Consider the following 14987-nt stretch of genomic DNA (forward strand, 5'->3'; position numbering starts at 1 on the left):
AAAGAATCTATTTGTTTGTCAAAAGGAAGCGGAGTGGTCCGGATTGACAAAACCAAAGCGATGATACAGCGTGCGCGAGCGAATGAATGGATCGAGATCAATAGCAGCCTGGCGCAGGACCTCCTTGGTATCGCCCCTGTTAGAGTCACCCAGACTGGTAGAGCTACTCGGGCTGGTAGAGTCTGCCACATTGTCTAGCCATTGGCGCGTGGCCTGTTCGTACGCCGCAACAGAATGTACAAACTTGCGTTCAGCTGCCCGACGAGCATCAATGTCCGCCATCCTAGTGTTTTCATCGCAAGCAGGCGGTATATACTCGTACACAAACTGCTTTTTCCCGCCTAGCTCAGAGACCAGTACCTGGGGGTCAATATACGGAGCGAGCTCCTGGGCATTGCGCGCCATGACAATTTTTGACCTGACCTCGGGGTCGATAAACGGCGAGATAACCATCCACAGGCTTGAAAACACCCAAGAGTCGACATTCAATACGATAATACCCAGAGTCTCTGGATAATAGTTTGTCAACAGCGTTATAAGCGTGCGCACAAGCTTTGTGTCAATATTTTCGCGCGAAAATCCATTGAAATCGAACAGCATGGTCACCTTGCCGTCGCTCTTGGCAGTCAACAGCTGCGAGGTCTCGATCTGCCAGCAAAGGAATCTCTTTATCGCCAGGATATTGCGATTGCGAGCGACATTGGCGCGCACACGCACAACATAAACTGGGTTTCCCAGCCTATCCTCCATGCAAGCATACGCTAGCCCTGTGTTCATCGTGAGGTTGTGCAGCTGGGACTCGCCGTAGAATGCAATTTCGTCGATTGCCTGTCCAACCCGCCAAATAATTGTGCGCCGGATCATCTCCAGGGCCTTTTCGACATCCCATTGTCGCGCGCGCAGGAAGCGAAGCACCCAGGAGTCCGGATCGCCAATCTGTGTCGCTGCCTGCCAGAACGCAGCTCTGAATGTGCGCTTGAGCTTCGGTTGCTGAAACAAGGGTACAAAATCTATCGGGGCTACTGCACTACCATCGCCTTTACCATTCAGGTGCTCTTGTACTGTCTCATGCCGCTGCCGTATTGTCTCCTCGCTCTCCACATCATCCTTCCCCTTCTCTGCATCTGTAGACGCCGGGGTCGATGCTCTGCTGCTGGACTTTGGTAGCGTATTTGTAGCATTTTGCTGACATGTGCCCCATCCAAACCACCCTCCGGATTTGGGCTCCTGCTCCTTGGTGCTGATGGCCATTAGGGGCTCGAATGATAGACTGCCAATCTCCTCGCTCTTATCGCCTGCTTCGGCGGCCTTGGCCTTTTGCTGCTCCAAGCTGAATTTCACATCAATGTACTCTTCCTTGTCACATTCCTTGAGCAGTAGCTGCCACAGCTCGCGCAGCTTGGTGCTTTGCTCGCTGTTGAGCCATCCGACTCGGCCTTCGGTCAGCGGTTTGCCGAGCATATATCGGTCTACTAGCGGCAGTGTGGGCTCAGTCGCAAAATCCATGCACTAATGTCGAAAATGTATTTTGTATTTTCTAAATATTTATAACGAAATTCCGGATTTTTGAAAATGCGGGGAAGTATTTAAGCCTTGTGTCTGACTAGTGCTTTGTTTATGGGTTAAGCATGACGCTTAATGATGTAATTATATTTTTGGAAGTTATATGCATTTATTGGATTAAATAATAAACTCAGTAAATAAAGTGCTAAAAAAATTATAAATACAATGAAGGCTGCGGATCTGCCAGACGCACTGGCACCAGCACCAGCACCAGCACCCATAGCAAAGTTGGTTCTGCTATGGGTGCTGGTGCTGGTGCTGGTGCCAGTGCATGTAACAGAAACAGTTCTGCTATGGCAATATTGGTGTAAAGCTCAGGCTAAAGTGGCAGCGGCAAGCTAAAAAACAAGCGCAAGGTAAAGTGCGTAACAAAATAACAGCAGTAAGCGCAAGGCAAAATGCAAGACGGAAAACAGCAGCAGGTGCAAGACAGAGCTGGAGACAGAAAAACAGCGGTGAGCATAGAACAGAGAACAGCGGTGAGCAAATGGCGAGGAATCAGCGGCAATTATGATAAAAATTACAAGTACAATACCAATTTTGCCTATAATATGAAAAGTTACAAGTAAAAACATTAAAATAAAACAGCTAATATTACTTACTACATAAAACGACGCCATATATGAGTATGAAAATTGAAAATGAATGAGGAAGATAAAGAGTGAGAAACATGTCATCTCGTGGGCGCAAATTCTAGTCTTCTTTACTCTCATATTTTGCATCATTATTGGCATTTTGTTTCCCCACATTCTAGTTTGCATATACGCTTTTATTAGATTCTATGTTCATCGTGAGTGTATTTAAATTACTATCTTGTTCTTCCAGTACAACATCCGCTTTCTCTTTTCTTCAAACCCAATTTTATAGTTTAATAAATATTTAGTACTGTTGCTGTTTTCTAGTATTATTGTTGTATTGTAAAATAACTTGTTAATTGAAATAAAATTACTTTCCGCGCACAGCCCCTGCCCACAGCCACTTTACCACCGCACCCGCCAGAACCACCAGCTGTCATTGCCGGCTATTGTCACAACAGTGGCAATATCAGAAACAAAAACAGCAGCAATGGTGTGTGTGCACTTTCTGTACGAGAAGCAGGGCTACACCAACTTTAATACTACTTTCCACTCCTGCGCATTACCATGAGCAAGCAGTTTTTTGCAGGCCATCATCTGCCACCTCGCTGACTGCACATGCAATGAAGACCACCTGGCTGACCTTGTGAAGGATATGCATGAATGCTGCCAAGCGAGCAGTGATTGGCAGGAAATTTTATTTTTATTTGATATGTACATAAAAAACAGGGCATAGGCCTATTATCTGTTATTATAATATCTTGACACTAGAGCGGAAAGGGCTACCTTTTCTATTCGCAGCTTTACGGTTTGCCTTTGTGGTGTTATAAATTTGGAAATGATGTGAAAGCTGTACAAAAATATAACTTTTTTTGTAACCCGGGTTTTTTTCACTTTTATATAGCTTAAATTTTACAAAATGCGCCCAGATACTTTTACACAAAATAATTATTTGTAATGTTATAATAAGAGGGGGTGTGAGGAGCACTAGTTTCCTAGTGTTAGAAAAGTAGGGGTGATTTTATAAAAGGTTTTATTACTGATGTTTCTAAAATACTACTAGCGCCGGCCTCGTCTTATATATGTGCGTTGTCGCCTTTGTTGTGCACATTGCCAATCATGCGCTCCGTTGATGAAAACTGGATCTTCTGGGAGCAGACCGGTATCTTGTCAAGTCAGTGTTGTGGCTTTTGTGCGTGTGCGCTCATGTGTGTGCATTGCAAAATGGGAAGCATGTTTGGGCATCAATGTAATGCCTCCCTAATTTATGCCTGCATGATCCAACTAGTGTCCTATCAATCAGCATGCAGGTGGAAACCTGTCTCGCGATTCTCAACCTCAACATCCACTTCCATATCTTCAGTCTGTGCAACAATAACTCAAAAAGCTTGGTTTTACGTGAAAGGTGTGTAAAGACATTAATGCTGACTTTATAAATAATATATTATTATTGTATTATTGTATTATAAAAAACAAATGTATCTATTTTTACTATTTTTAAAAAAACAAAGACAAAAAGCCAAGTAGTTTTTCTAGAATATTTTAAAAATAATGTATGTAAAAATAAAGTATCTAACATAATAAGTTGTTTTACAAGTAAAATATATATATATAAGAATGCAGTAGCATTACATGCAATTACTTAGTATTAGAAGCAGTTTTATATTTTACATTTTTTAGACTATTTTCAAATCAACTCGATCAACTTTATATATTTATATTTATGCCCATCAGTGTAGAGGCCCTGCTCGGCCTCTTCAAAATGCACTGTTCCTACTTCCTGCCAATTCTGCGCAAGTATGTTGTTACCGTCCACCATATTACAACAGCTACATACGAGCTCGCACAGTATATCTTTTTACAAGAGCTGGGTAGCGAGGGCTTTAATATAGTCGACCATCTAAATCAAGGTTTCTTTAAGGAGTGTTTTATTGCCCTTTGCCTCGGAGATCAAAAAACCATGCAGCAACAACCTTAAAGCTGCAAACTGCAAACTCGTCAACAAGCACAGGCACACGTTTGTCAAGGAAACCAAGTTCGACTGCCCTCATCTCACTGGTGCGGCCAATATTGCTAATTATGAAGTATGACAATCCTCGCAGCATATAAATCACTTGTTTCAGCACTTTGGCAGGCAGTTAAAAATATGGTTGACATAGCACTTAATGTAAAGAAAAGGACTAAACAGCGGTACGAGATTATTAAGAGGAAGGGTGGCCATACCAAAAAAACAAATACAACAGTCCATTAGCAAGGAGATCATAATTCCAGCAGGCAAGATGAAGTGGGCTCTGCTGTGTGCTAAGACCAGCAAAGCTGGGAAGCAACTCGACACCAAACAAATTTCAGATACTGTGCTTCGCAACAGAATGGAGCATCTAATTGAGAGGATTTTTGGTGCATACCCTGAGGATTACGGTTTCGGCTACAAGGAGCTCCAGTATGACTCTGTGGCCAATACAGTGAACCATATTGGGGCGTTTGTTGATATTTTCCGTGTTTTGAGTCTCAACAAGGCAGTGAAGACGATTTTACTCTTCCCAATGAGGATGTCTATTGCACCAGGTTTTACTATGCTCAACAAGACCATTATTGCATGGTGTATTCTATCCATCACAAAGAGCCGACTCAAAGCACTGCACAAGGAGAATATTTGCCTAGGTATTGAGGTTCCAGAGATTCCACATCTGAAAGATCCCAAAGGCAAATCACCAGAATAAATTTGGTCACTCTTTTATGATATTTCATGTTAACCGTTTTTGCTCGATTTTAAAATGGACAAAAAACCACACAGTTTTGGTGGGATCATTCATGCTGATGGCATTGCAATTATCGTGTTGCTAGACTCGCCTGCCAACACACAGAAGAAGAGTATCTAGGCAGAGAGGATTTCACGGTCTAAAAAAGGATCTGGCAACAACAACAACAACAGTAGTGACAATTACGACTGCAATGGCAACAGCAATGATGGCAAACCTGTCAATAGTGTGCCCTACAGTGAGAAAGCTCCCGAGCACATTGATAATTTGTCAAAAATGACATTCATGATATTTTTGACAAATCAATGCCCTGTGATACCAGTCGACAGGATATGCTCTGTTGTCTGGGGTATAACAGCAATTACAAAAAGGGTGAGGAAGATTTTCTGCCACACTAAAAATTCTGAGGCTAATAAACGTTGTGAACGCGTTTTGTTGGATTCACAAAAACTCAAAAAAAGGTCTTCCAGCTTGATCCCGTGAAGCTCATCAATGCAAAAAATGGTTGGTATACGCCTGTTTAGGATGTCGAACGCATGTTCAACCACCCTGGCTCTAATACACTTTCTAGTACACTTGATTGCAAGTTGTATATCGAGTGCTTCTTTCAGTGCCAAAAAGGTGATTTTGTTTTAGGAGAGCACTATCACAACATGCAGATCCTTAACAAGAGTCGCAAGCATGACGGCAGCAGCTCAACTGACCCCCTGCACTACAAGTTATGTTATATTTTCTTTGTTACCAGAAAGCGCACCAACGCTGAACTTGCAAGATCTTTACATGCAAAATCTGGGCCAGATCCAGTCCTTATTCTTGGTAATTTGACCCCAGGAATGACCTGTTACCATGAGCCAATTTGTGGCAAGGGCTGCGGGAGATGTCAATAGGTCATGGATTCACTGTTTACTTGATCGACGAGTAGTGCACCTCAACGCTTTTCCCAGCATGTGAGAGCAGGATGGAGAAATTTAACAAAATTGATGATCCTCGTCTGAGGAATCCCAAGCACAAATATCACGTCGCAATGGCAGCAGCAGCATCTAATTTCATCACAGCCACAACAAACACCACTGCTAATTCCGTTGCAGCAGCAGTCACCGCCGTTTCTGTTGCAACCACAACTCCCGCCGACACTGCACCTATTATTGACAGTGTGTAGCAGAGTTGCAACCAGTAAATGCCTATTCGCCCACAGTCTACTGATATTATCCGGTGGATAGGGGAGGAGAAGGGCTGGCCTAAGGGCAAAATTTCCCGCAAAATTAAGTAGCAGCTGCGGGATGAGCTGGCTGAGCGGAATTGGAAGCAGTACATTAATATTCAGCCCGCTAATAATTTCAAGTCCATTGTCAGGCTGAGCGGCTGGTCGCAGGGCAAAATTGAGTTCAAAATTAGATAGAGGATGCGTGGTGAGTTGGCTGTGCAGCAGCAGTAGCAGAATGGTCAGCAGGAGCAGGTAGCCACAACAGGTGCTAATACAATTCCAGCAGTAGAAAAACCTCGCCAAATTTTATGACATGGCTTGCTCCAGTGCACAATGGAAAACGGCTTGCAAATTTTCAGGGCCGATGGAACGCGGGTTGAGGGTGGCGAAAAAGTGCCATCAGGCAGACGGAAGTGGAATAATCGCGACATGGCCGCAGTGCTGAACTTTCGCATAATCCTTAATGCACTGCTTAGAGGCGAGTGTCCTCCCTGTTTCTTGCGCAAAAAGACACCTTTCGAGTTGGCTGAATTTGAGTCTACAGCGACACCCGAGATGCTGATCAAGCCAAAGCCAAAGCCCAAGATCAAGCGTGTGTGCAAGAATCAATCTGTCCCTGCTTTTTCTCTTCAAATGAAGCAACGAAGTGGATAATATCGTCAACCATAGTGGTCTATTGCCACTAGTTTCTAAACACTTTTTGGGTTGCTAGTCAATCTGGAGGAAGGATGTCATTTTGTAAGATACTTGTAGTCTCATTCTTTTCTTTGGTCCAAATAACACAAATAATAAAAACAGGTTGGTTAGAAAAAATTTATAGACAAAAAAATTGATGTACTCGCAAAAGAGAAAATGAAAATCTGCAATTAATATATTTTCGACTTTCCCTACTATTTTTATGCGTGTTCACAAAAGACGAGATGCAAATAGCACAGTTAGTCGCTTTTTGCAGCAATGCAATAAAAAAGGTTGTACTCTTAAAAAATTTATTTTTACCAACCGGTGTTTAGGCAGCAATGTAGATCTGAAGCTCGGAATTTCATTTGTCGAAATTAATTAATTATTATCCAACATGCGATATGCATGTCCTCTCGCGAATATGAGTATGAATGAGATTGGGATATCTTACATGTTTTATTGGTTCTTTTAACCCTGGTTCAAGGAATTGTTAGAGTGGTAGAGCAGAAAATTGTTTTTAATTAATTAATTTGTGAAGTGGATGGATGAATGAAATAAATTTTGTTAAAATACATGTGCAGCGACAGTCCATGCTCGCTTGAAAGAAAAATTAAATAAAAAACTAAAGCAAAATGCCTATTTTTTATTGGCGGCCACTAAAAGTCGTCGCAGTTTTTTGGTTGTAGTGGGAATACGGATGGGAAGGGGGATAATAGAGTGAGAAGAGAGAGGGAGGAATATGATGGTGGTTTTATACGGAGTACAGACGATGATGACCAGGGTTATGGTTGATGAGAGGGTTTACAAGAATCCAGAGTATGAGGACGAATTGTAGGAAGAGAGAGACGACATCGAGGGCGTGCGCTTGCGAGGCGGCGGTGGCGGCGGGTACTTTGTAAACAGCGATGAGGCCTCAATGCGCTTCAAGTCATTGGCTGAAAACTCAATAACCTCCTTAAGAGTAGACATGCGACTGGTGCTCAACCAGTTAGTCACCGGCGCCTCCTGGTTCTGGAGCTCGGCGCAGCCCGGCAGCGACGTAAACTTCTTTGTCTGCATCTCCTCTTCCCACTCCTCGAGCGAAGATACCCGAGAGGTGGTCGACTCTGAACGAACCAGGCTCTGGTCATACTTGTCGATAATCCGCTTGAGCTCCACCTGCTGTCTGCTGATGAGCAGTGCCATTTGGTGAATTTTGTCCTCCAGGTTGTTGCACATGGCGCTGCCCAATGGGTTGCTCTTGAATGTGCTGAATTCTTGTAGGTAGCGGCCAAGCTGGTTTTGGCGCCCGCGGATGGAGTCTAAGAGATCGTACGCCTGAATGGCATTCTGATGCTCTTGGTCGATGGACCGCTCCTTTTCGAAGAGGAGGGTGTGCCCGTCGAGTGACGCTTGGCGGCGGTTGCGCGTGGCGGGTGATGACGATGACGATGAGTTTGTGTTGGACGGCACGCGCAAGGTGTGGATCGACCAGGTGGTCGCCGCGGGGACAGCTGATGTTGCTGGATACATGTTCATAAACATAGTTGGCTTTTGTATCGCTTGAGCCTGCTGGTTCAGTGGATGGGAGCTGAAAAAAAAGTAAAAAGAAAAAAGAAATTGATTTGGAAATAGTGTTGGTGATCGAATGGAATGATAAAAATAGAAGACGGGAAAACTGTTCCTTTAAATGTCGTTTGGTTTGGTTTCAAACGATGTTGAAAAAGGTGGGAATAAAGGAATGAAACTAAAAAATGATTTCTGTGCTAAAATGGAGATGTCTAGGAAGAAAAAGAAAATGACAATATATAAAAGGCTTGGAAACACTGCAGCTGTAATAATGAGAAAAATAACGCACCAATGTATTTGGCCAGATGGGATTAATTGAAATGAAAAGAGTGGAGGATGATGAAATGGATGTGGCTTTGCCTACGGCGAGTAATATTATGTATTCAAATACACTATCTTCCGTATATCAGTGTCCCAAAAAGGATAAATTAAAAAAGTTTAAAAACCGACTGAAAGGGCGCAGGCTGCTATTTTGAACGTATTTGGAAATTGAACTTGTTATTTTGTTCACAAGAAAATAGAGGGTGATAAAGGAAGTAAAACAGGAGTAAAAATGTAAGCTGGGATTTAAAATTGGGTAGAGTTAACGAGATGGAGAGATAGAAAGGTGGAAAATAAAAAATATATATTTGGCGATTTCCAGAGTGAATGGGCTATGAGCGCATCCGGCACTATTTATCTGCAACGACGATGATGATGACAACAACAACAAAAGTATACAGAGGGTAAAAAATACAAGGTCAGTCAGCCAGCCAGCCAAGAGTGGTCAGGCGTATTTTAAAAAATGTTTTATACTACTGCAAAAAGTGTTGCTTCACGCTACTGTTTAATTTCTCTTTCTGCCCAGCAATGGAAGCAGACTCCGCCCAGCTTACAAGGAGGAAGGGTAGAGGAGGGGTGGGAAGAAGAGGGGGGTGGGTTGGTGGGTTTGGTGGTCATGCTTTTTTTCAAAAGGGGCTTTCACTTTCCTCTCCCCTGCCAGTTCCTATTTGCGAGCCACCCTTTCTGCCTCCTAACGATCACGATGCGCTAAAGAAAAAACAGCTGCATGAAATCGCTTCCGAGCTCCTAACATCACAGGTTCCGAGCAAAAAACAAAATTGCTTACCACGCGCATGCCGTGACACCACGCTGCGTATTGTTATTGGCTGCCCTTTTTTATTTCAAGCAACCGAGGAAAAATAAAAGGCACATGTGCTTGTCTCGCCATATTCAGGGAAAAGAAAAAGTAAACATGGCCTGGACTGTCACAAAGGCGAAAAAGCAAACCACTTGATTCACACTCTTTTTTGCATTTTTGGCCTGGCTCAATTTATCACTTGACTTTTGGACCCAGACTGTCTGCCATGATGTGAATTTTTGATTTCACTTTTATTTGCTGTTCGGATGTCGGCTAACGACATGCATTAATGTATTCCCCATTTGCCTTCTGACATGCAGGAGCTGAGTGCAAAGTAAAAGAGGGAAGGGAGAAAAAGTAGTGGTCGAGTTGGTATTTGGAGCACCCATTTCCTGTGCTCTGCCAAAATTGCCTCCTCCAGCAGCATAAGGCACTAATTCCACGACAATTAATGCACGGCATGCCCATCCTGTCTCCCCAGTATTATCAATCACACAGAAAGCAGAAATTGCAATTAATTCTGCCCCAAAATTTTCCCTTTACTTCAAACAACAAATAAAAAATAAAAAACCAACGTGGGCAAGCCATGTGTGTTGCCGATACGTGGAAAATACGGCTTCTATTTTCAGGACCACCAGGAAAGCGGAAGTTCCAAATATGATGTGAAAAAATTTTACATCATATTTGGGGTTGTTACGGCTCGTGGGATCATTTTTTATATTTATTTTTGAGTTTTTGTTTCCGACAAAATTGGTTTAATAAAAGGCCGAACGCGGCAAACAACAACAGGAAAAAGAAACAATACCCTGCAGGTGCTTGCCAATTACTCAATCTTTTTTGTTTTATCATTTGGACAAGATTATTGTCGTTGGTTTGTAATTAAAATATTATTATTTTAGAAAAAATATATATAAAAATTACTCGAAGAGGCGCAATGCGGCTATTATTAGTTTTTTTTAAAAGAAAAATGTTATGTAACTTGTGAATCCAACGTTGATCTTTACATCTTTCGCGATATTGTTCACAAACTGCCCAAAGCTATTAAAATAGCCATTTCGGGTGTCTTTATTGAATACAGTTTGTTTATTTTTTTTACTCAAGCACATTTGCTTAATATTTTCAATTGTTGTGAAAATTGTAAGAGCAGTGCACATGTATGAATGTCCTCTTTTTGGGTATTTGTTTGTTTGCTTGTTTATATCAAGAAATGAGGCGCGTTGTAAAATACGCCATTGTTCGTCGTGCAATGTGTCTGAAATATTATTTCCTATTGGTCGTTTTGTTGTTGCGGGTCTCGCAAGAGTGCGCCAAAGAGGAAGAACAAATAAAGAAGGGGGAAGGTGTTGTTTCTTTGAAATTGGGGGTGTAGTGGTAGTAGTAGTAGCAGTGGTGGTGCTTTATTTTGACATTCAATAAAACAATTGAATTAGGGAAGGTAAAAAATAAAATAAAAATACAAACAGGCGGACAGATAGACAGACAGACAGATGGAAAAATATAGATAACTTGTAACGTGACAAATAACTGCTATGTCGAAAAGGAGATATATCACCATTAAGAGTGCCAAATATCTAAGAGTATAAGCTTTGAGGATCGCTCGTTTTCCTCGGCGCCTTTAGCTGAATCGACGCGAGCAGTGGCGAAGAGGCCATTTTTTTAATTTGCGGCCGCAAAGAATCATTCGCATACGACTTGCTTCTGCCGCCATCAGCACCAACACCACCAGGCGCCCTGCCTATAACCGTGTCATCCACCGACTGTGCATTCCGAACGTTACTGCGTTCAACCGAGCGCGCATTTTTACTACCAAAAAGACCACCCCAAGTCAGCTTACTCTTAGACTTACTTTCCTTGCGAAACTCAGTGCTACTGTTATCAGAACTGCCCACGTTTCTGTCTGCGTTCTGGTACTTGGTGTCCATCTTGTACGAATTGATAAACGCCTGCGAGCCAAGCGCTGGCTCCCTCTGCTGAAGCTGCAGCTGCAGCGGCGGCGAAAGAAAAGATATTTGTGTATGCATTACAGGCGTATGTTCGCTAACAGGCGAGTCAATAGTGGTGGGCGTGGGGGGCAAGGATCCGGAGGCGAAATGCGGCGGAACCTCAATATTAATGTGCGCCTGTCTTTTTGCACCAAGCCCGTGGGTGCGACCCCCAGTGGCTGAAGAACAGATGGGCTGACCATAGTGGCAGGAGACATTGGGGGCGAGATAGTCCCGAGCTCTATCTGAGTCGGTGGCTCTGGCGCCAACGACTTGTCGGTCCTTTTTACAGGCACCTCGTCCGCCTGCCTATCAGACACCACATCATAATAGTTAAGCGTATAGCGGTTGATGTATTTCATCAGCTTGCGCTCGCGCGATCGAATCTCGGCTGTTACTTTGTGGTAGTCGCTAGTGCGCTGTTCGCTTGGGGCCGCTTGTAGTACGCGGTCGAGAAACGCCTTGAGCTTCAGTATGCTCTCTCTGATGTTGCGCGCCTTGTGTATGTTTACCCAGTAGTTGGGATCTGGCGGCGGTGGTGTCCATATGTATTTATTGCTGGCATCTGAAGCGTCTACAATGCAACAACAACAATCGGGAAAGGAATGCAGATGAAAATGAGCGTGTGAATTTGAGTGAACATATTCCCCGAATAAATAAATAAATATTGTTGTTTGACGCAAATATTTTTATTTGCGAGAGACAAAGAAAGGGTGCGTGTTGGTTGGTGTGCTCTGTATGCTTTGCGTTTAATGTAATATGTTACTGTACCTTGGGATATGCTGACTGATGGTAAGCTGGTGTGGAGCTGCGAGTGTTGAGACTGATCTGACTTGAAACTATTGCTGCGACCGAGCATGGAAAAGAAAGCGTTGTTGGCCATTTGTCCATTGGGTGTTGTCGATGGAGACAAAGCGGCGCCCGTGCTAATGCTGGACATTATTCGAAAGAGTTAAAAAGAATATATGTATGTATGAAAAATAACTAATCTTTAAAAGACAAAAATATAAGAATACGAAAATATGCAAATGAAAGCGAAGATGAAACTGGAAATGGAAAAATGAAAAATAAACGCACTGACGCGTTTAAAAATGTATGTCAAAATAAAATAAAAACGGATGCGCCTCTAAAAGAAAGAAACAGGGTTTGCAAAATATACGCCTCCCCAAGTGTATCTTTTTGTTGCAATGTTATCCAGATAAAGAGGTGGGGGATCAAAGAGTGGCGAGATAATAGAAATATATATATATATATAATAAAAGGAAAACCTCCGAGGGACACCTTGCTGTTCTGAATATGGATATTCCAACTGGTTTAAAAAATTTTGTCAATTATATGGCAAATACGCCAAGTGTAGTGCTGCAAATAAAATATAGAAGGAATGATGTAACCAAAATAAAAACAAAGACCAAGAGCAAAAGGGCGGCTTATAAGTTAAAATCGAAGAAAGAAAAAAGGACGAGCGAATTGGTGTATAAAAAAAAGCGAAAGCACACGCCGGTAGTGGGTGGAAAGCAGTTGTATGGGGTATATTTTGTCAATTGGTGGTTGTTTTTTCTACTCTTTCTCTCTTCCGAATGACCGGTAATGTAGACCCGAAATAGCCACGCTTAAGAATGAAGGCGGGGGAAGAGCTGAAAAGGTGTGGGTTGAAAAGCAAATAAAGTGGAGAGAAAATGCATACAAATAAAAAAGTTGATGGAAAACTAGAGAATGAGAAGAGACAGTGAACACAAATGAAAAATAGTAAAGTGGCGAGTGCAATCGCAATATGACCTGCTCATGGGAATGCAATAAACAAATCAATTTAAAAATTGATTTGCGCACGGTCGTTGCCTTTCTAGAGATAAATAATACGACAATGGATGCAAGTCCGTTGAGTTGAATGTCCTCATAAACACAGGGTCAGCTGTCTAATTTATATACAACTGTTGACAACAATTTATAAACGGGAAAATGCAACCTAACGGGATAAACACTTTCAAGCTATTTTTTGACTGCTCTCATCTCGATGTTGGCAACACTCCAACTTTTAAATTGGCTACTTTGTAGGCACAATTCATGTCGCAAGATGATCCAACATCCATAAAGAGAAGATATAAGAATGCGTATTTGTCCTTTTTGGAAACACATGATGATACAGGTTAGAATTGTCTATCAACCCGAAAAGAGTGCAATTTGAGTGCATATAGTAGACTGGAAATTGTTTTAGCGATCGTCAGAGCCAGCCAAAAAACACGAAAATATTTTTGATCGACTTTTTGTTTTTCCGTTCTAATTTCTCCGGACAAATTTTCTGTGTGTGCATTCCAAACATATTTCCAATTGTGTGACGTGAGCGTGGTTTGCCTGGGCAAGTGCCTAGCTGCTATATTAGCTTTGACAATTGGCAACAGGAACAGCTTGTTTGAATTTTTTATCACTTTGTGAATTCAGCGTTGTCTAAAATCGACTTGTGAGTGGCATCAGATGCATTCTTCTGCCCGAGTGAGAACCAAAAGCGATAGTTGTCAATGTGCCAATAAATTGTGGAATTCCGACGATAGAAATCATTATTTGAAAAGTTACTTGAATACAAAAGAGCCGTTATGTGTATAGATGAAACATATATTGCGAGCCATATACGATTCATCGAGTGTTCTAATCTGTGCGCATCCGATCTGCCGCAAAATGCAGGTCTGTGTTTGCACCCAATTGTCTATTTCATTTAACCAGCACACATATGCATGGATCATTTTTTATGCCTTGTGACATTTGCCAAGCTCTTTGTGCCTTTACCACTCTATGCATTATAAAGAAGGTTGGGCTTTTTTTTGTTGCGGATAAGCAAAAGAGACAATGTACAAAGTGCACCTTTTGTTAAAATGTGCCAAAACTTTACAAGCAAAAGCACAAAAGTTACAGGTCTCTTTCTGGAATCATTTCGAGATGTTTTTTAAGGAGGAATGAAAACGTCAATTTTTGAAGACAGCTATCTCTTTTTTTCCACTTCACTTTACTTTTAAGATTTCAAAAAATTTCTACTACTTTACATTTTTTGACACTCGCTTTTTGCACTATACCCACGACAACATCTGCAAAAAAACTCACCACCATTTCTCGCTGAAATAAAACCACAGCCTCTCCCCACCCCCATTTCTTTCTCAATTCTCGTTTGGTATTTGCACCTTTCCACTCCTCAACTCCGAAAAATATTTTTTTGTTTTCCATATCTACTGCGTTTAAAAAGTTTTGACATCTGTTTTTCCCTTTCTTAGTTTATAGCAACAGTTGAATAGTGCCGCATTACAGCACTTATAAAAAACACATACAGCAGAGGCGTTTAAACGCAAGAATAAGCAGCAGAGGAAAGCTTACGCCCAATGGCACACAATGAATACCAAAGCAACACATACTCGCAGTACCCGAACATAAGTCAGGCACCATACCCACCAGGAAACCAGCCAGGGTTTCCAAACCAAAACAACGGAATGCAGCCGCCACAGCAGCAGCAGCAGCCACCAATAATGTCTCAACGGCCGACTAATATGGGCGGCCCAGGAGAGCCCTACCGCAGCA

The 14987-nt window shown here is 42.2% G+C and overlaps 3 protein-coding genes across 3 annotated transcripts; 2 read left to right on the top strand and 1 right to left on the bottom strand.

Annotated features, from left to right (window-relative positions):
- Positions 1-1728: 1728 nt before the first annotated feature.
- On the top strand, positions 1729-2991 carry BX661DRAFT_227821 (uncharacterized protein; the record flags this gene model as incomplete). Its single annotated transcript, XM_051538989.1, has 2 exons — positions 1729-1836; positions 2539-2991. 2 exons carry the CDS (start codon positions 1729-1731, stop codon positions 2707-2709), a joined length of 279 nt encoding a protein of 92 aa, XP_051388384.1. The 3' UTR covers positions 2710-2991.
- A 1286-nt stretch (positions 2992-4277) lies between these two features.
- On the top strand, positions 4278-5278 carry BX661DRAFT_208666 (uncharacterized protein). Its single transcript, XM_051538678.1, has one exon. It carries the CDS (start codon positions 4418-4420, stop codon positions 4856-4858), a length of 441 nt encoding a protein of 146 aa, XP_051388385.1. The 5' UTR covers positions 4278-4417; the 3' UTR covers positions 4859-5278.
- Positions 5279-5824: 546 nt separating this feature from the next.
- Positions 5825-6234, bottom strand: BX661DRAFT_191898 (uncharacterized protein). Its single transcript, XM_051537693.1, has one exon. The coding sequence runs from the start codon at positions 6209-6211 to the stop codon at positions 5912-5914; it is 300 nt and encodes a 99-aa protein (XP_051388386.1). The 5' UTR covers positions 6212-6234; the 3' UTR covers positions 5825-5911.
- Between the last annotated feature and the right edge of the window lie 8753 nt (positions 6235-14987).

This window comes from Kickxella alabastrina (assembly GCF_025024165.1).
Source record: "Kickxella alabastrina strain RSA 675 chromosome Unknown BX661scaffold_146, whole genome shotgun sequence".
NCBI lineage: Eukaryota > Fungi > Kickxellomycota > Kickxellomycetes > Kickxellales > Kickxellaceae > Kickxella > Kickxella alabastrina.

What these genes read in the sequence shown, in the direction of transcription:
- BX661DRAFT_208666 (XM_051538678.1), top strand. Translation starts at nt 4,418, where the DNA reads ATGAAGTGGGCTCTGCTGTGTGCTAAGACCAGCAAAGCTGGGAAGCAA.
- BX661DRAFT_191898 (XM_051537693.1), bottom strand. Translation starts at nt 6,211, where the DNA reads ATGTACTGCTTCCAATTCCGCTCAGCCAGCTCATCCCGCAGCTGCTAC.